The 21,158-nt window shown below is 36.5% G+C and overlaps 1 protein-coding gene across 3 annotated transcripts in view; it reads left to right on the top strand.

The window, feature by feature from the left end:
* DNA2 (DNA replication helicase/nuclease 2) overlaps positions 1 to 21,158 on the top strand; it is a 57,101-nt gene that overhangs the window by 13,784 nt on the left and 22,159 nt on the right. For all 3 annotated transcript variants that reach the window (XM_058696518.1, XM_058696516.1, XM_058696517.1), the window contains 8 exons: positions 6,134 to 6,353; positions 11,696 to 11,813; positions 12,365 to 12,530; positions 14,804 to 14,998; positions 16,280 to 16,510; positions 18,702 to 18,818; positions 18,899 to 19,008; positions 19,853 to 19,967. In XM_058696518.1, coding sequence (XP_058552501.1) covers positions 6,134 to 6,353; positions 11,696 to 11,813; positions 12,365 to 12,530; positions 14,804 to 14,998; positions 16,280 to 16,510; positions 18,702 to 18,818; positions 18,899 to 19,008; positions 19,853 to 19,967 — 1,272 coding nt within the window. The remainder of the gene's footprint in view (positions 1 to 6,133; positions 6,354 to 11,695; positions 11,814 to 12,364; positions 12,531 to 14,803; positions 14,999 to 16,279; positions 16,511 to 18,701; positions 18,819 to 18,898; positions 19,009 to 19,852; positions 19,968 to 21,158) is intronic.

The following is a 21,158-nucleotide window of genomic DNA, read 5'->3' as shown; positions in this document are numbered from 1 at the left end:
TATGTCAGTATGTTTTTTAAATAACCGATTTGTAAATATTGTGGGGGTCCTAATTTCATATATATTTCTATTACTATCATATATGGACTATGTCATCTGTTGATTGTCCTGTGGATTTGTGCTTTATGTTTAAATCCGGCGTTTAACCATTTAATGCTGTTTGGCATTGGGATTTTATTGTTTTCCCCCTTAAAGTAGCATTGATAATAGGTAATACTGTTTTTTTCTCTTTCATTATTTACTCATTCAACAAATATTTATTGAATGCTTAATATGTGCCAAGTAATGATGTTCTATGTGCTGGGATTATCATATGAAAAAAAAGCAGCTGACTTCAAGGTGCTTCTAGACTACTGAACAAGTAAATAACAGGGGGCTGGATTGTGATAAATGCAGTGTGGAATAATGTGAGAAGGAAAGTGGAGTTGGTAGTGGTGGTGGTGGGACATGTTTCCACTGAATGGTTGTGAAAGGCCTCTGTAATAAGCTGGTGTTGAGGTGAAGCCTGAAGGAAATCAAGGAGGTAACCGTGCAGCTGTCTCCAGGAAGAACGTTCCAGGTAAAAGCCCTGGGTGATGCACATTTGCCAGGGTGGCCGGAGCAGAGTGAGACAGGAAGGAGCAGAAGTAGCTTTCCTGGGGCCTTGGAAGAAGCCATGTCAGGACTTTGGCTGCTGTTCTGATTAGATAAGAAGCCACTGGAGAGTTTGCACAGAGGGTTTTGATTTAACTTTTTTTTTTTTTTTTAAATGAGCAACATTTTCTTTTTCTTTTTTTTTTTTGAATAGGCACGGCTTCCATTCATGTAAATATTCTTAACTTTTTCTTAATATTCTTAATTTTTTTTTTCAATATTCTTAGTATTTTATCTCAGGACATTTTGTGATCTGAATAACTTGTTTAAGACTTGTGCAACAGAAATCTTGGGAACCGTCAGTTCCTTTGATCAATTTGTTGTCTAAAGTTCCCTGGTTCAAAGGACAGCCGTGACTGGGTTGGCTTAGTTGGTTAAGTGTCTGACTTAGATTCACGTCATGATCTTGCATTTCTATGGATTCAAGCCCTGCATCAGGCACTGCTGACAGCTCTAAGCCTGGATCGTGCTTCAGATTCTGTGTCTCCTTCTCTCTCTGCCCCTCCCCCTCTTGCACTCTATCTCTCAAAAATAAACATTAAAAAAAAATTTTTTTTTTAATAAAGAAAGGAGATACTGAGACCAGATGTGAATCCCGGTTTTGCCACAATTTAGCTGTGTGACTTAACCTCTGTACTAGTTTATGCATTGCTCAGATTTACTTTTAAAAGGCTCATTCTGGCTGCTTTTTTGGGACTATGATGTAGGATAAGGGCAGAGGTAGACCAATTTGGAGGCTCTTTCAAGAATCCAAGTAAGAGAAGCTGGTGGTTTAGACCACAGTGAGAGTTGTGGCAGTGATGAGAATCAGTTGGATTTTGGTCAGACTTGAGAGGTGGAACTGATAGATTTTGGATTGGATGTGGAGTAAAAGGGAAAGAATAGTCAGCAGTGATTCTAGGGGAGCAGGTGTGTTTAGAAGGGCATCAAGAGAGACTGGTAGAGGAGGATTTGGACACAGGGAGTTAGACAACCATACTGAGAGGTTGTTCTATGAAAGAACACACAGAAATGGAATGGTAGGCAGAGGCTCATGTGGGGTTAAGAGAGATTTGCTGTTGTTTTGAAGATGGGAAGTATGACATGTTCATATGCTGACAGGGAGAGTTCCACAGAGAAGGCAGAATTCATCCTGAGAGATGGGAGAGTTCAGTTATGTCTTGAGTATGGAGAAGGAATGAGGGTACACTAGTGGAAGGGTTGACTATGAGAACACTTATTTCCTGGCATTGAAATCTCAGAAGTGGACTATTTCATCAAAGATATTAAGAAATTTTATAACCTTTTACATATTGCTAGAATTCTCTGAGAATTTTGTAATCATTTTAGAAGGTTGCTAGTAATGTTTAATGTCCTGTGTCTGGGGTGCCTGGGTGGCTCAGTCGGTTAAGTGTCAGACTCTTGATTTTGGCTCAGGTTTTGATCTCACAGTTGTGAGATCCAGCCCCAAGTCAGGCAGCGCAGAAGTTTCTTGGGATTCTCTCTTCCTGTCTGTCTCTCTGCTCTTCCCCCTGCATTGGGCTCTGTGCTGATAGCATGGAGCCTGCTTGGGATTCTCTCCCTCCCTTTCTCTGCCCCCTCCCTTGCTCACCCTCTTTCTTTGTCTCTCAAAAATAAATAAATAAGCTTTAAAAAAATGATAATTTAAGAAATCCTATATCTGCCAGCAGGATTTTAATTATTTTTATTTATTTTATTATTATTATTTACAGTTCAGTGACTCTCAGTATATTTGTAGAGTTGTGCACCATTACCACAATCAGTTTGCCAGGATTTAGATTTTTATATTATTTTATTTATTATTTTTTTGATTTTTGAAATATATATTTATTTATAAATTAAACTTTAAAAATAAACTAAATTTAATTTAATTTTTTTTAGAGAGAGAGAACACTTGAGCACAGAGGGGGGGCAGAAGGAATGAGAAAATCTTAAGCAGACTCCAGGGCTCAATCCCACGACCCTGGGATGATGACCTGAGCTGAAATCAAGAGTAGGATGCTTAACTGACTGAGCCACCTAGGTGCCCCCTTGTAGTGTTTTGTTTTTTTTCAATTTATTTATTTTTGAGAAAGAGAGTGCATGCAAGCTGGGCAGCAGCAGAGAGAAGGGGACAGAGGATCCAAAGTGGGCTCTGTGCTGACAGCAGCGAGACTGATGTGAGACTCGAACTTGTGAACCGTGAGATCATGACCTGAGCCAAAGTCCAACACCCAGGTGTCCCCTACCCAACCCCCAGCCTCTCCTTGTAGTGTTTTTTTATAAATTTATAAATGCTTCATTCTTTGTTATTTCTTTGGAGCAGATTGCCTGTGTCTAGGATAGGGCATGGATCTTGGTACTTTAGTCTTCATTGTGATAAACAACTAAGTGTTTATTAAGTAGTCATTCTTTTCTTGATTCCTTGCATTGTTTTGTAGTATTTCTGTCATTCTGGTCTCTATTGATTTTCTGTAATAATTACAAGCTGAATTTTTTATTTCTCTTGTTCCTAATTGTTTCTTTATCCTTATTTACCCTCCCTCACTACACACCTTTCTTTTCCTTTCTTGTTTACTTTGGAGTCCTTTAAATTTGCTTGAAAGTTAAAATTGTAGTGAATATCCATTTTCATGGTTGTTTCAGATATTAGCTTTTCTTTTACTCTTTAATTGTTTTAGCATTTTGTCTCCATCTTTTTTCTTTTGGTTAAAACTTATTGTTTTTGCAGTCATAAGCTGCATTTTCTCATAGACTCATGGACTTAACCTATTCAGCAAACATGTATTCCATATGCTGTGTCTGTGCTCAGGATTATGCTAGGTACTAGTGTTTCAGGGAGACTAACTCTCTCCAAAACTCTGTTGCTGGTAGTTGAAAACATAGGAGTGGAGGGCATTGCTCAAAGAAAACATGCAGGGCAACAGAAGAGGCACAGAACTCTGGGAGGTAAGGGTGTGCTATGTAAGGACAGAGGGGGAGATGAGTAGACTCCATCAAAGGAGGCTGAGGGATTAGGATGGATCAACAAGGGATTTGGTAGGCTGGAAGAAGTATATCAGGAAGCTGGGGAAAGGGTGGGATTCAGAGTTGTCTTTGACTTGAAATGTAGTGTGACTTGTTTAGGTTTTATATGAGAAACAGTGATAGAGTTGAGTCTATAGTAGGAATCAAGATTCCCAGCTCAGTGTTCTCATCTCTGTGTTTTGGTATAAGATTTTTCTTTGTTTCAGTTATTTCTAATGGAATCTTATATGTCTGTGAAGAAGGCGCTCCTCTGTATTTTAGCTTGTGCCCTTTTCCCAGCAGTTTATAGCCAGTCTTTAAAAAAACAAAACAAAACAAAACCAACGACAACAAAAAATTTAGTATATAGCACAGAGAATGAGTCCTTTATTTATTTATTTTTTAATTTTTTAATGTTTATTTTGAGAAAGAGAGAGAGAGAGAGACTGTGTGAGCGGGGGAGGAGCAGAGAGAGAAAGAGACACAGAATCTGAATCAGGCTTCAGGCTCTGAGCTATCAGCACAGAACCCGATGCAGGGCTCAAACTCACAAGCCGTGAGATCATGACCTGTGCCAAAGTCAGATTCTTAACCGACTAAGTCACCCAGGCATCCCAAGAATGAGACCTTTAAAAGCCTTTTAAAGAGACAACTTTCTCATCAATTGGTGGTAAGTAAATGTATATTTTCTTCATTTTCATGATACTCTATTCTTCATCAGGTCCTTCTTGAAGGAGTTTTATAGCATTATGTTGATTAAAATCATAGTAGTTGAATTCAAATACTGTCATTTATTCCACAGATCTAGGTGTAAAATCACATTACTCTTTCTTCTAGGGGAATGAATTTTATTAGCAACATTAACAGTTTCATTACCTATCTTCTATTAAGTATATGTGTAACATTTTGTGAATAATAAAGTTTGTGTTATTTCACAGCATATTTGAATATATAACACGATCAGATAACATTTGGATAGAGAAAACAATAATATTTAAGAAATTTCAGATAATTTGTAGCTTTCTTGAATTTCATACATACCTGGAGATTATATTTGAAGCATCCTGAAACAGCTAAAAAAGTTACTGAAGGTGGCAATTTTTCTCTTAAAAAATATTCTCATTTGTTAAGAAATAGCTGCTGATATAAATAAATAACATAAAATTAGTAAACCAGAGTCAACTAAATCATGTATTCTGATGGTTATAATAAATCTCAATTTTTATATGTCATAAAATACTTAAAAAATAATTTTTTTTTTTGAGAGAGAGTGAGCCTGTGAACCAGGAAGGGGCAGAGAGAGAGGGAGAGAGAGAACGCCAAGCAGGCTCTGCACCATCATTGCAGAGCCACATGTGGGGCCCAAACCCACGAACCGTGAGATCATGACCCAAGCCGAAATTAAGACTGCTTAACTGATTGAGTCACCCAGGTGCCCTTAAACTACATTTTATTACTAGAAAAATTTTCCTTTTCATGTAAGATTTCCATTAGATTTAATATCTTATTTGGCTTTGAGTCTGAAATAAGATTAATAAAAGTTAGTGCTTATCTGAGTTTTCTCCTGAAGAATAACTTACTGCTCTGAAAATAAATCTTAGATCTAAGAAAAGTATAAGAGGCTTGGAAAGTTATTTTCATCCCCTAATTCCTTTGATGTTTATAGATTTTTTTTTCCTCCTTCCTGTGCTCTTGGCTTTTTTAACAGTTAAGATATTAAACTCAGAACCTCTTGTAATACAAACAACAATGCTGAGTACTTAGTTTTAAATATTGATAGTGACAGAGATGGATTCATTTAATGATTAAGTAAAGAAAACAATGAGGAAATGTAGGAGCACATGAGGTCCTTTTGAAGATAGTTGTGGGGAGTATAGCGGTGAAGTGTTGGATAATCAAGACACACACTGCATAGGTGATGGGGAAAGGTAGCTCATACATAGTTTAATATGGTGTTAATGAACAACACACCTTTGCTACCCTGGGTGCAACCATATTCAAGCCATTTTATATTAATCAGTGTAATAATTGTATACCAGAATATTCAGATTGGTATTGTGGCTTCCATAGTCTAAATAGACTTCTGTAGTAATCTAGGACTGGGGAATTTAAAGGCCCAAGTTAGGAAGATTGTAGCAGAAATGAACTGAAAAGGATGGATGATAAACATTAAGAAAATTTAAATTACATTAGTTAGAGGCTATAGGATAGCAGTTCTCAAACTTGAGCATGCATCAGGATCACTTGCAGAGTTTGTGAAACAAATTGCTCGGCTTCACCTAGAGAGTTTCTGATTGAGTAGGTCTGGAGTGGAGCCTGAGAATTTGCTTTTATAACAAGTTCCCAGGTGATGCTGATGCTGCCAGTCTAGGAGCCACACTTTGAGAATCACTGCTATAAAGGTATGTGGATGGTTTCCCATCCCCACATTCTCTGTTGTAAAATGAAGTTAATGCCAGCATATGAGAAACGAGCGAAGTGTTCTAATTAAGTATTTTTGTGTTTTGTTTTTTAGGCCAAGTGATGGTAGTAACAATAATTCAACATGTAATATTGAAGTCATAAATTCATTGGATATTGAAGAAAGCATTTGGTCCCCTAGGTTTGGATTGAAAGGCAAAATAGATGTCACAGTTGGTGTGAAAATACATCGAGGATATAAAACGAAATATAAGATAATGCCTTTGGAACTTAAAACTGGCAAAGAATTAAATTCTGTTGAACATCGTAGTCAGGTGGGTATAAGTCTTAATAAGAAAATTGGGAGTTTCTGGGTGGGTCAGTTAGTTAAGTGTCTGATTCTTGATTTTGGCTCAAGTCATCTCATGGTTTGTAGATCAAGTCGTGTGTCGTGCTTGAGATTCTCTCTACCCCTTCTCCACTTGCACTCTCTCTCAAAATAAATACACATTTAAAAAATACATATATTTGGGGCGCCTGGGTGGCTCAGTCGGTTAAGCATCTGACTTTAGCTTAAGTCATGATCTCATGGTTTGTGGGTGCTAGTCCCATGTGGGCTCTGTGTTGACAGTTCAGAGCCTCGAGCCTGCTTCGGATTCTGTGTCTCCCTCTCTCCCTGCCTCTTCCCCGCTCATACTCTGTCTCCCTCTCTTTCTCGCTCTCAAAAATAAATAAAACATTAAAACAATAAAAAAAAAATAGGTCTGAAAAAATGTAGGTCTGCTTACATATTTTGGTTCAATTTGTATAATTGTTATTTAAGTTTCATATAGTACTTTTTTTTTTTTTTTTTTTTTTTAAATAATCTCTACACCCAACATGGGGCTCAAACTCATGTCTCCTAACTCAAGAGTCATATGCTCTTCTAACTGAGCCAGCCAGGAGCCCCTCAGTCCTTTTCAATTTGGGATGTACCCAGAGTACTCAATTTGTTTATAAATGTATACATAGCTATAGTAGAAAGTTTTCCCCAGCAAAGAAATATGATAGCTGAATTTGTAGGCCAGTGTTGCCAAGTTTATGCTGCCAAACTATGAAACAGATACTCCTAAAAAAATAATTCTTTGGTCATAAAAGTTGCAGAAACCAAGTATATTTGAAGATGTAATGATGCATGTTAGCGTATTAAAGTTTCTGAGAAATCTTAAAGTAATATGGATTTGTATTAGGTATGTATAAACCCAACAGTCTTTTATTGTCTTTCAAAACGATCTGGAATTTATATTATTTATAATGACTTAAAGCAATTAACATGAAATTTTATTTTGTTTTCTAATTATTTTCTTTTTAAAAATTTTTTTATTTTTCATTTAATTTATTTTAAATTTACATTCAAGTTAGTTGTCATATAGTACAACAGTGATTTCAGTATATTCCTTAATGCCCCTTACCTATTCAGCCCATCCCCCCCCTCCCAATTTTCTCATTATTTTCATTCCCTCTGCCCATCTCCACATTGGCAGTCTGTGGCATATTCTAAACAGTTGTTTTTTTTTTAAACTTATTTATTTATTTTGAGAGAGAGAGAGAGCGCACATGTGGAGGAGGAGCAGAGAGAGAGACAAGGGGAGAGAGAATCCCAGGCAGGCTCCATACTATCAGTGCAGAGCCCAATGTGGGGCTTGAACCCACCAACTGCAAGATGATGCCCCGAGCCAAAATCAAGAGTTGGATGCTTAACCGACTGAGCCCAGATGCCCCAAATATTTTTTTAAGTTTATTTATGTTCTAGACAGTTTTATACCAACAAAGATAAAACTAAAAGATAGTACTATTATTGTATTTTTATAGTATAATATATATTATGGGAATAAATAATATAACAACATAGCATTTGTAATATAACTTAAATTTCCTTTTGCCCTTGGAATTTTACATGATATTTCAGCAGATTTTTTTTTTTTTTTTTTTTTAGTTTCAACAGATTTTATATAAAGTACTGTTCGGATTCAAAATACTTAATCAGTGATTAAAGGGACTTTTTCTCATTAAATCTGTCCCACCATTCTTAATTGTATACCCATCACCAAATGTTCCCATGCAAGCTTTTCCATTTGGGAATTGGTGTTTCACCCCTTATTGGGTTTTACAGATATTGGAGGTAGAGGAAAAAATAGATTTCTGCTATTAGAAGACTTGAACTTTTCACTTTGGCAATACAGGAATGGCTAAAATAATGAATTAAAGATTAAATTAATTAAAGATTAAAGCTCTCTTGAGGAAGGAAAATCATGCCAAGATATAAGAAAAACTGTTTTTGAAGTCAAAGATTTGAAAAAAAGTGTTCTATGTACATGTGACCGAAAATTTTACTTTTTTTTTAATGACAAGTTTGATTGAAATCACTTTTGATTGCTAAAAGGAAGAGAAATATAAAAGCATTTTAGCATCTAAAGTTGTCAAGATTCAAAGACATTCTAAGGTTGCCATTCTGACTTTACCTTCAAGAATATTATTGTATACAAAGAATATTAATTGTAATTAATTTTAGTCAGTTGAAACTTTTATCTTTGCAAGAAGAGAAGCTACAAGAAGAATTTTAAGAATAAAATAGTATTTCTTGTATTAAAACACGAGGAAAATGATTAGAGAAAGGCTCAAACAAAAATATTGGAATTTATATTGCATATTCACTATTCAAGAATGAAGGAGGGGCGCCTGGGTGGCTCAGTGGGTTGAGAATCTGACTCTTAATTTCCGCTCAGGTCATGACCCCAGGGTCGTGGGATTGAGGCCCAGGTTGGGCTCTGGGCAGAAGATGGAGCCTGCTTATGATTCTCTCTCCCTCTGCCACTTTCCCCTAGTCATGCGTGTGCGTTCTCTCTCTCTCTCCCGCTCTCTCTCTCTCTAAAATTAACAACAACAACAAAAAGTAAAAAAGAGACATTGAAGAAATTATAGTAAACCATTGAGTTATATAGGTATTGGGGATGAGGAAAGACATATATATCCCCTCTTAGAAGATCTGACTGTTTCACTTTGGTAATGCAGAAAAAGCTCATGTTACAGACTAACTTAATTTAAGGAAAGTCTTTATAAATGGATAATGTTACCAAAACTCATGTCTTTTTTCTTTTTTTTTTTTTTTTTCTGTTTGTTTATTTATTGAGAGCAGGAGAGAGCACGTGGGGAAGGGGCAGAGAGAGAGGGAAAGAGAATCCCAAGAAGGCTTCACACTCAGCACGGAGCCCCATGTGGGGTTGATCTCATGGACCATGAGATCATGACCTGAGCAGAAATCAAGAGTCAGATGCTCAAACAACTGAGCTCCCCAGGCCCCCCTAAATTTTGTTATTTTTCTCTTTTTTTTTTTTTTTAAGTTTATTTATTTGAGAGAGAGAAAGAGCAGGGAAGGGGCAGAGAGAGAAGGAAGGAAAGAATCCCACACAGGCTTTGTGCTGACAGTGCAGAGTCTGATGTGAGACTCAAACCCATGAATCATGAGATCATGGCCTGAGCCAGTCAGATGCTTAACCAACTTAGCCACCCAGGAGCCCCAATTTTTTATTTTATTTTTTCAACGTTTTTTTTTTTTTTTGTATTTTTTTTATTTTTGGGACAGAGAGAGACAGAGCATGAACGGGGCAGGGGCAGAGAGAGAGGGAGACACAGAATCGGAAACAGGCTCCAGGCTCCGAGCCATCAGCCCAGAGCCCGACGCGGGGCTCGAACTCATGGACCGCGAGATCGTGACCTGGCTGAAGTCGGACGCTTAACCGACTGCGCCACCCAGGCGCCCCTTTTATTTTTTTAAAGTAAGCTCTCAGCATGGGGTTTGAATTCCCAACCTTGACATGAAGAGTCACATGCTCTGCTGACTGAGCCAGCCAGGCACCCCTAAAACACATTTAAAAAAAAAAAAATGTTTGTAATGTTTATTTATTTTTGAGAGAGAGATGGAGACAGAGCATGAATGGGGGCGGGGGTGGGGGGGCGGGCAGAAGAGAGAAAAGACATAGAATCCAAAGCAGGCTCCAGGCTCTGAGCTGTCAGCACAGAGCCTGATGCAGGGCTCAAACTCACAAACCATGAGATCATGACCTGAGCCAAAGTCAGATGCCTAACTGACTGAGCCACCCAGGCACCCAAAACACATTTTTTAAAGGAAAAATATTATATGGAGCTATGATATCTAAACCAGCTTATTAAAAAAAAAAAAAAAACCTGTTTAACTTGTGATACAGTTGAATTATAATAATACTGTAAAATTTCAACCCAATTTCCTTTTGTTACAATATAAGAAAATGTCATTTCAGATACTTTTCCCTTCTAATAAGTTCCAGCATCAGAGTTCTTTATATTCCTTCCTTCTGCCTCAGTTCCTTTGGAGGGAAAAATAGCACAGAAGGAAACAATTTCAGATGACTCCCTTGGTCTACAGCCCCAAGGCTCTACCCTGTCACTTATGGATTCATTTTAATTTAAAAAAGTTTTTCAAAAGTTTTATTTGGTACCTATGCTATATCAGGGAACACGAACACGAGTAGTATGTTTGTAAAACTGCCTCCCAAAACATGCTTCATAGGCTCAAATATTGAAGCAACAGCCCTTCATCAGGATATTATGTAAGGGCATCTTGATTTGGGATCAAGCACCACATCAGGTTCTGTGTTGACAGCCAGTAGCCTGCTTGGGATTCTCTCTCTCTCTCTCTCTCTCTCTCTCTCTGTCTCTCTGCCCCTCCCCAGCTTTTGTGTGCATGCTCTCTCTCTCAAAATAAATAAAATTTAAAATATATATTTTATTTTTAAGTAATCTTTACATGCAATGGGGGGCTCCAACTCAAGCCCGAGATCAAGAGTCTTATGCTCTACTGACTGAGCCAGCCAGGTGCCCCATTATATTTTAAATATAGCTTAGAAAACAAGAATGTAATTATAATTTGACCTATGTAGGCATGTTAATTACAATGACTGGTGTTGGTACTTTAGAATGATTTAAAGACAAATCATTCAGCATTTTCATCTTGGAAAGCTCTTGTAAAACAAGCTAACTTGTTAGTAGGGTGTCTGTGACTGAATGACTTGCCATTACTGCTAAGGTGTTTTCATGAACTGTAAACCAGCTGTTTCTAACTTGTCTTAGATGGTTTCCCAGGAGAGCACCACATAAATTTAACGCAGTTAATAATGACTCATGCTCTGCAAAAAGCAGTGAACGCTGTAGAGTTAGTCTCACTTAGTTGTCCCAGTAACTATGACATAAGTAATACGCATTTTTGTGTTTAGTTCACTTATTTTATTTATTTTATTTAGTTCACTTATTTTAAACAGGGAAAATAGTGTCTAAAGTCTGTTAACTTCAGAATGTGAAATATAGTTTGCTTAATTTCCCTCTTTAATTTATTGGAAATCTAAATATTTACTAAGAAAAATTCTATGTATCTCTTTTTGGTGTAAAACTGAGAAGTATAAACAGTGGTCATGTTGTGGAAATTAAATATTTGTCATTGAATTATCCTGTTACCTCTACTAATTTGCCTTGTATTGTTTTCAAAATGGAAATAATTTCATTGACCTTTTGATTTTAAAATTACAATATGTGTTGATTGCTAAACATGCATGGAAATATGAGAGCTCAAGTTTTATTTGACAAAATGTACAATGTTTTTTCACAGCTTGTTCTGTACACACTGCTAAGTCAAGAGAGGAGAGCTGATCCAGAGGCCGGCCTGCTCCTTTACCTCAAGACTGGCCACATGTACCCTGTGCCCGCCAAACATCTTGATAAAAGAGGTTGAGCTGTTCTCTCTCAATTTACTTCCCTGGGTTTTGTTTGTTTGTTTTTTTCCTTTAACCTTTGGCAATCTGTGTATATACCTGGCAGTATCCACTATATTTGCTAGGCCTAATACAGGTTGTAATGTGTAGTTGTGGATTGATTGATTCACTGATTGATTGATTGTGGTATATTTTTAAAAGAATTTGAACAATATACTGTATAGATGAAAACATTAACCTTTTAAAGTTTTATTCAAAAATTTATTTTAAGCTTCCTGTCTTATATTTGAGACATTCTAGATAGCTATATTCATCCTTAAAATTTAATTATAAATACCAACTTCACAATATTTACTGTTTATGAGATACATGGTTGTTTAAAAGAACTTATCAAGTGAGCAAAAGTTGAAGGAAATATATGCCAATTTGTTAACAGTGGTTATTCTAGTGTCATGGGAAATACGAATGTTGTTTATTTTATGTTTTTAAATCTGAAAGCTTTATGTGAGAAGGATATGTAATAAGCTTTACTTAATTCTTAAACTACCCCCCTTTTTCCCCCATAGAATTATTAAGGCTAAGAAACCAGATGGCATTCTCTTTGTCTAACCGTATTAGCAAATCTTCTGTTGGAAAGGAGAAGACAAACCTTGCTCCTTTGCCACAAATAATTGAGGAAGAGCAAACTTGTAAATACTGTTCACATGTTGGCAACTGTGCTCTTTATAGCAGGTAAAAACATTGCCTTCCAAAAGTATTCGTTCCAGTTAAGTATTTACTCAACTTAAAAGGATTTAACTTTGTTGTATGGTCTGGCATTGATGATTTCATTTTAGTTATTTTTCTTTGTGGGTAGTATTCCTAAAATGAAGAGAGTAGGGGGAATAAAAGCACAGTTCATATTTTGTAAGCAGCCTTTTTCCTTGGGGAATAATAGAATGCATTCTAAGCTTTTTCCAAAAGTGGTTACTTATTTTTGCTGCAAATAGTTTCTGGGGAAATGAAATAATTTTAGGACTTAATGGAATCTGGTTAAGGGATGTCTGGCTGGCTCAACTGGTGGAGCATGCGAATTGATCTCGAAGTTGTAAGTTTTGAACCCCGTGTAGAGATTACTTAAAAATAAAAAATCTTTGGAGCACCTGGGCGGCTCAGTTGGTTGGGCATCTGACTCTTGATTTCATCTCAGGTCATGATCTCATTGTTTGTGGAGTTGAGCCCTACATCGGGCTTTGCACTGACAGTGGAGCCTCCTTGGGATTCTCTTTCTCCCTCTCTCTCTGCCCCTCCCCTACTGATGTCCTCTCTCTTTCTCAAACATTAAAAAAATAATAATTTATATTTAAAAAATTTAAAAAAATTTTTAATGTTTATTTATTTTTGAGAGAGAGAGAGTGCAAGCAGTGGAGGGGGAGAGAGAGAGGGGGACACAGCATTTGAAGCAGGCTCCAGGTTCTGAGCTGTCATCACAGAGCCCAACGCAGGGCTCAAACTCACGAACCGTGAGATCATGACCTGAGCCAAAGTCAGACGCTCAACCGACTGAGCCACCCAGGTACCCCAAAATAAAAAATCTTAAAAAGAGAAAAAGGGAATTAGTATAGGAATTCTAAGTAACTTTTCTTAAATGATATTTAAGAAATCTTCCAGTTCTTAATTGCTATTTTAATTTCATGCCTTGTCTAGTTAAAAACAGGGAAATTGTTTCTTTTGGTATGATTCAACAGACTTGTTTTGTTTATAGATGTCTATTTTTCTTTTCTTTTTTTAAGATTTTTTTTTTTTTTTAGATGATCTCTATACCCAGCATGGGGCTCTAACTTCCAGTCTTGAGATAAAGAGTTGCATGCTTTACTGACTAAGCTAGCCAGGTGCCTATATGTGTATTTTTCTATGTATGGGGAGTTTATTAGGTGTCTTATGGACCTTCGTAGGCCAGTGGAAATCTTGAAAGACACAAAAAAGTAGTTAGATGTAAATACAGAGTAGGAAACAATATCAAAGCAAGACCAAAGTTCTTTTGTTTAAGTCCAAAGTTCTAATTCAGTCTATTCACATAAAGGACTTTTTTTTTTTACATGTTTATTTACTTTTGAGAGAGACACAGAGCATGACCAGGGGAGGGCCAGAGAGAGGGAGACACAGAATCCAAAGCAGGCTCTTGGCTCTGAGCTGTCAGCATAGAACTGTTTGCAGGGCTCGAACCCACGAACCATGAGATCATGACCTAAGCCGAAGTTGGACACAACCGAGCCACCCAAGTGCTCCCACATAAAGCACTTTTATTTATTTACTTTTTAATTTTTTTAATGTTTATTATTATTATTATTTTTGAGAGGGAGAGACGGAGTGCGGGCGGGGGAGGGGCAGAGAGAGGGAAACACAGATCAGAGGTAGGCTCCAGGCTGCCCACGAACCTTGAGATCATGACCTGAGCTGAAGTCAGACACTTAACCAGCTGAGCCACCCAGGTCCCCATAAAGGACTTTTAAAAGTATTTTATCAAATAAATGATCTCTTAAAGGCAGAAGAAATCTTATTTTATTCTTTATGTTTTGTATGCCTCTATAACATTTATTTCTATATAATAATCCCAAAATTAGTATTAAGCAGAATTTATATTCCACACAATTCTCCATATTTTTATGTTGACATTCTTATGATACAGAGCTGGATGTACAATATTGTGATTTTGAGAAATGCAATTGTATAAAAAGCCAAGATTTGCTACATATAGGAATGAAAACTAGAGTATCCCAAACTTAAGTTAGGGTGATAGTCCTTAAAAGCAAAATAATGCAGTACTGGGTTTCTTATGCATTTTGTTTTATAAAAAGCCATTTTGCTTATAACATGTTGAAATGACTTTTAACGAAAATTAGGAGCTTTGGTTATAAGCTATGGTAATCATCATATACATGTGCTTATTTTAGAAATAGCCTCATTTTTATAGCTAGCCAGTCTAATCTTTTTTATACATCTCTGACTTGGAGCTATATCTTTAGAGCAGTTGAACAACAGATGGATGACAGTTCAGTCCCGATTGGCATGCTGCCCAAAATAAAAGAAGAAACCCAACATCTGAAGCTTTCACACTTGGAGTATTTCAGCCTTTGGTGTCTAATGTTAACCCTGGAGTCACAATCAAAGGATAATAAAAAGAATCACCAACATATATGGTTAATACCTGCTTCAGAAATGTGAGTGGTCCATTTAATACAGTAAAACGTCAGTAACTTATATTAGCTAACGGGATGACATTTGGAAAAATGTCAGGATATGTAATAACATTTCAGAGATGTGCAGTTTCATATATTCATGCCAACTCTAGATGGCTATGAAGGAATTATTTCTAAGTAGAGCACAATTGTTACTTTTAGTAGGTTAAATATGACTTGAGAAATCTTATTTTAAAAATTATTGGTAAGTCCTTGTTTATCATTGAAAACAGCATAAAGTTTAATATATCATTAGGTGAATTTTAGCATCCTAATAGAGTACAAGTTAATGAAGTTTCACTTAGTATTTTATAAAGTTTATATATTTAGTAAGTTCTGATACAGATTCAAATTTTCTAAAGTTGGTCCATCTTTCATTTTGTGACATCTGTTTTTTTACAAGTTGCTTATAAATATGGATTCAAATTTTCTAAAGTTGGTCAGTCATTTTGTGATATCTATTTTTTTTACAAGTTGCTTATAATAAGTAATTTTGTTATCTTTACATAGTATTTTTCTTTAGTATTTAGTTGCTTTTGACCTACTTGTTTATAACTTTTGAGAATGAATATTGATTTTAATGTGACTTTAGAAATAATTGAATCATTTTCTTAATAGTAAATTTTAACACAAGGAGTCATTACAGTGGATAAAGTGTAAGTAGCTTTTGATAGACTCCATAAGTATAGTGAATGTGTCAAGTATACATGCCAACAAGCTTCTGAAGTTGTATAGTATTTAATAGTAGTGCCTGAGAGATTGTAAATGCTTAATACTTATCTCTTAGAAACAGTGGAATTATCAGTTTGCTTGCCATTATTTTAATAAGAATAATTACAAATCCTTTTATAAATACTAAAGAAATAGGCACTATTTTCTTCACATCAGGTTCAGGAAACGTTATTACCATTTGTTTTCTGTAATGTTACATGTATCAGCATACGAAGTTGAGGTATTGTTCAGAGTTCAAAGTGCTGATACATGTTGTTCAGAGAAACCAGCCTGTGGGTGCAACAAGGGATGTGCTTCCTAGCACTTGTCTAGGGATGGTTTGGTGAGAGATTATTTTAAAACTAACAGAATGTTTCCTTAGCATTTCTAACACTTCAATGTAGATTGTAGAAAATGTAAAAATGATGGACTCATTGTTACCATTATAACTTCCAGGGGTCAGAGGAACAAGTAAATTGTGGAAAAATGCAAATACAGTATTTATGTATATGATGTAAATGGAAGCTTTTTCTCTTTCTCTCTGTTTCATAGGGAAGAGAGTGGCAACTGCATTGGAAACCTGATTAGAACAGAACGTGTAAAGACAGTTTGTGATGGGCAATATTTACATAATTTTCAACGTAAAAATGGTGCCATGCCTATCACAAATCTAATGGCAGGTGATAGAGTTATTTTAAGTGGAGAAGAGAGAACACTGTTTGCTTTGTCTAGGGGATATGTGAAGGAGATTAACATGACATCAGTAACCTGTTTATTAGACAGGTAATGAAAAGTTCCGTTGGAGGGGGTGGGTAACAGCTTTATTGATATGTAAATTACATACTATACTAGTCATTCGTTTAAAGTATACAATTCCATGGTTTTTAGTATATCCTTAGAGTTGTGCAGCCATCACCAAAGTCAGTTTTAGCATATTTTTATTACTCCAGAAAGAACCCTTGTACCCTTTGGTATTCACACCCCCTACACTAGGGAGTCACCAGTTTCTTTTCTGTCTCTCTAAATGTGCCTGTTCTGAACATTTCCTATAAATGGGATTATGCAATATGTGGTCTTTTGTGACTGGCATTTTTCACGTAGCATACTGTTATTGAGATTCATCTTCATGGAATAGCACATGTCAATACTTCATTCCCCCACTCCTTCCTTTTTTTTTTTTTTTTTTAAACTAATCTCTATGCCCAACCTAGGGCTTGAACTCTCCACCTCTAGGTCAAGAGTTGCATGCCCCGCCGACTGACCCAGCCAGGTGCCCCACTTCATTCCCTTTTCTTAAAAAAAATGTAAAATTCACATAACACAAAGTTAACCACTAGCCATTTAAAAACATACAGTTCAGTGACCTTTAATACATTCACAGTATATTGTGTAACTGTCACTTCTATCTAGTATTTTCATCACCCTGAAAGGAAACATTCCCATTAAGCAGTCTATCTCCCCTCAGTCCCTGGCAACAACTATTCTGTTTTCTGTCTCTATGGATGCATCTAGTCTGGATATTTCATATAAATAGAATCAAAATATGTGTTGTTGTTGTTTATTACCTAGCTTCTTTTACTTGGTATAATGTTTATGAGGTTCATCTAAGTTTTGGCATTTACCAGTACCTTATTTCTGTATGTCTGAATAATATTCTGTTATGTGGATAGGCCACATTTTGCTCCTCCATTTATCAGCTGATTGACATTTGACTTGTTTTCACATTTTGGGTGTTATAGCTAGTGTTGCTATAAATATACACATACAAATTTTTATGTGAATATATATATATATTTTAAATATTTTTTTATTAGTTTTCTTTATTTTTGAGGGGCAGAGAGAAAAAGGGAGACACAGAATCTGAAGCAGGCTCCAGACTCTGAGCTGTCAGCACAGAGCCCGATGAAGGGCCTGAACTCATGAACTGTGAGATCATGACCTGAGCTAGTCGGATGCTCAACTGACTGAGCCACCCAGGCGCCCCATATGTGAATATATTTTTTATTTTCCTTTGTAGGTACCTACCAGTGGTATTGCTGGGCTATGCACTATTTTGAGTTTAATATTTTGAGGAGCTACCAAACTGCCAAACATTTATCTAGCATATTCTGTTTTATAATGCTTATGTGGACATAATCTGATCTAGTTCTCACAACCACATGAATGGCAGGCAGGCTAGACCCCCTTTGTCAGCTATGAAGCTTATTCTGAGCTCTCACCATTTCATTTTCTCCTTTTACAATGTATGCTGGTTGAATATGCAGGTTGGGAAGAGGGTGAGGTTAAGGGAGAGGGAAGGATAAAGCAGTGGTATAGAAGCAAGTGCTATTAACTGGGATCAGAACCACAGAATGAGGATCAGGTTCAGCAGGGATGAAGATTTGTTCAGTTTTGAGTATATTCAGTTTCATAGCCTTGGTTTGGCCACGTGGAAAGATACTGCTGCCTGCTGTATATCCAAACCTGAAGCTTGGGTAAGCAACCAGTTGGAAGAGGAATATGAGGTCAGAGCCACATAAGGGCTTGGAACCAAAGGGAAATTCTAAGAAAGAGCAGTATACAGGACCATGGAAGGAACCCTAGGGTTTGAGGAGCTGGAGGAAGAGTGGGAGAAGGCATCAGGAAAGAGACCTGTGCTCCAGGCTAGAAGAGAGAAGGGCCATGTGTTCAGGATCCTTCTGGGGGTGGTGAGCCCAGGCTAGACTGTAAAGCAAGGCCTAGTGAATTGTCAACAGATGTAGGTTCCTGATTAACTGCTTTGACCTTAGTGTCTTGTACCCTACTTTTCTCTCTTTTCCTGCCAGTTCACCCTTCTTATATTGTCTCTGATTGGCAAGTATGAATTTTAGGGCCTAGTAGCCATTTTTAATAGCTATTCTGGCCCATTTACTCTTAGCAAACAGCAGTGTATTTCTTACATAGACTGACCGTGTTAATTGCAAAACATTTATGTACATGTGTTTTGCTGTTGTAGGAACTTGTCAGTACTCCCAGAATCAACTTTGTTCAGATTGGACCAGGAAGAAAAGAATTGTGATATAGATACCCCATTAGGAAATCTTTCTAAATTGATGGAAAATACTCGTGTCAGGTTTGTAACAATGAATAAATCTGAAATTTACCCCCACTTTCCTAAGGAATATTACTAAAAGCATTTTTTTTCCTTGTCAGTCAGAAACTTCGAGATTTGATCATTGACTTTCGTGAACCTCAGTTTATATCCTACCTCAGTTCTGTTCTTCCGCATGATGCAAAGGATACAGTTGCCTGCATTCTGAAAGGTATGTGATAATGAGCATGTCTTCTACCATTGTTCTTGGTTGTATTTATAATGTAATGTATGTCATCGTCTGTCGTGTTTGTTATTTATTTAACTTGCAGTTATAATTTTTGGACAGATTCTCTTAGGAAACAGTTTACATATACACTTTAACATCACTGTCACATTTTCTTATTTTGAAAAGACCTATTGGGGGCGCCTAGGTGGCTCAGTCGGTTAAGCATCTACCTTCAGCTCAGGTCATGATCTCACAGTTCTTGAGTTAAAGCCCCTCATAGGGCTCTGTGCTGACAGTTTAGAGCCTGGAGCCTGCTTCAGATTCTGTGTCTCCCTTTCTCTCTGCCCTTCCTCTCTTTGTGCTTTATATCTCTCTCTCAAAAATGCATAAACATTTAAAAAAGGAAGGAAGGAAGGAAGGAAGGAAGGAGGGAGGGAGGGAGGGAGGGAGGGAGGGAGGGAAGGAAGGAAGGAAGGAAGAAAGAAAGAAAGAAAGAAAGAAAGAAAGAAAGAAAGAAAGACAAACAGATGTATTGAAGAACAGACTTGAATAGAGGCTGCTTTCTTTTTTGAGAGAGAGAGAGAGAGAGACAGACAGACAGACAGAGTGTGAGCAGGGCAGAGGCAGAGAGAGGGAGACACAGAATCTGAAGCAGGCTCCAGGCTACACTGTCAGCACAGAGCCCGATGTGGGGCTTGAACTCATAAACTGTGAGATTATGACCTAAGCCGTAGACGGGGCTTAATGGACTGAGCCACCCAGTCACCCCAAGGCTACTTTTCTTCTAGTTAATTTGCTCACTGAAATCCAACATTCTTTTTCCCATTATTTTAAAATTTAAATGCAGGTTTGAATAAACCTCAGAGGCAAGCAATGAAAAAGGTACTTCTTTCAAAAGACTACACACTCATCGTGGGCATGCCTGGAACAGGAAAAACAACTACCATATGTACTCTCGTAAGGTTATTATTCTTTTGCTTAGAAACTAAGTATTTAAATCAGCTTCTCAGTTCAGACAGTGTGATGTCTGCTATCAAAAGGGCTGAATTTTTTTTTTTTTTTAATTTTTTTAACGTTTATTTATTTTTGAGACAGAGAGAGACCGAGCATGAACGGGGGAGGGTCAGAGAGAGGGAGACACAGAATCTGAAACAGGCTCCAGGCTCTGAGCTGTCAGCACAGAGCCCGACGCGGGGCTCGAACTCACGGACCGTGAGATCATGACCTGAGCCGAAGTCGGCCGCTTAACCAACTGAGCCACCCAGGCGCCCCAAAAGGGCTGAATTTTAAATCAAGTCTTCATTTCAAATTAACCTTTTAGAATGACAGAAGAAATAGAAAAACTAAGTCACAAAAAATTGTAATCATGTTGTAGGTTTCCTGCATTTAGGATTGTCTGAGATCTCTTTCTGTTGGTGGCATGTATGTCATTGTATGTTTTCCTTCCCTTTAAAAAATGCCTGGTGGCTCAGTCGGCTAAGCATCTGACTTGGGCCCAGGTCATGATCTCGTGGTTTGTGAGTTCAAGCTTCACATCAGGCTCTCTGCTGTCAGCACAGAGACTGCTTCAGATCCTCTGTCTCCCTATCTCTGCCTCTCCCTTGCTTGCATGTGCGTGCATGTGTGCACACTTTTTTCCTGTCTCTCAAAAATAATAAATATTTAATATATATATAAATATTTATATATATTTAAATATTATATAATATATATGTTTATATATTATATAATGTTATATTTACACATTTTTAAATATTTTAAAATTTTTAATTAATTAAATTTAATTTTTGAATTAAATTAAATTTTATTTTATTTATTTTATTTTATTTTATTTTTATTTATTTATTTAATTTTAAATATTTAAAAATTTTAAAATATATGTGTAAATATGAAATATTTATAAATATAATATTTATAAAATAAATATAATTATAGAATGTATATAAATATATAAATAAAAATATTTAATAATAAACATTAAACAATAAAGTAAATAAAAATGATAAATTATATAGAAGTGGTTGAAATAGATTTTTCTGGTATTCACCTTCCATGTCAGTAAATTTCTGTGCTAATTTTAGAATAACCAAAATGGCAACAAATATTTATCAACTAATACTGTGTGCAAGGCACTATTCAAAGTTCATATGTAT

The sequence above is a fragment of the Neofelis nebulosa genome, chromosome 13 (assembly GCF_028018385.1).
Source record: "Neofelis nebulosa isolate mNeoNeb1 chromosome 13, mNeoNeb1.pri, whole genome shotgun sequence".
Lineage (NCBI taxonomy): Eukaryota > Metazoa > Chordata > Mammalia > Carnivora > Felidae > Neofelis > Neofelis nebulosa.
This window is presented reverse-complemented; position numbering and strand designations above follow the sequence as displayed.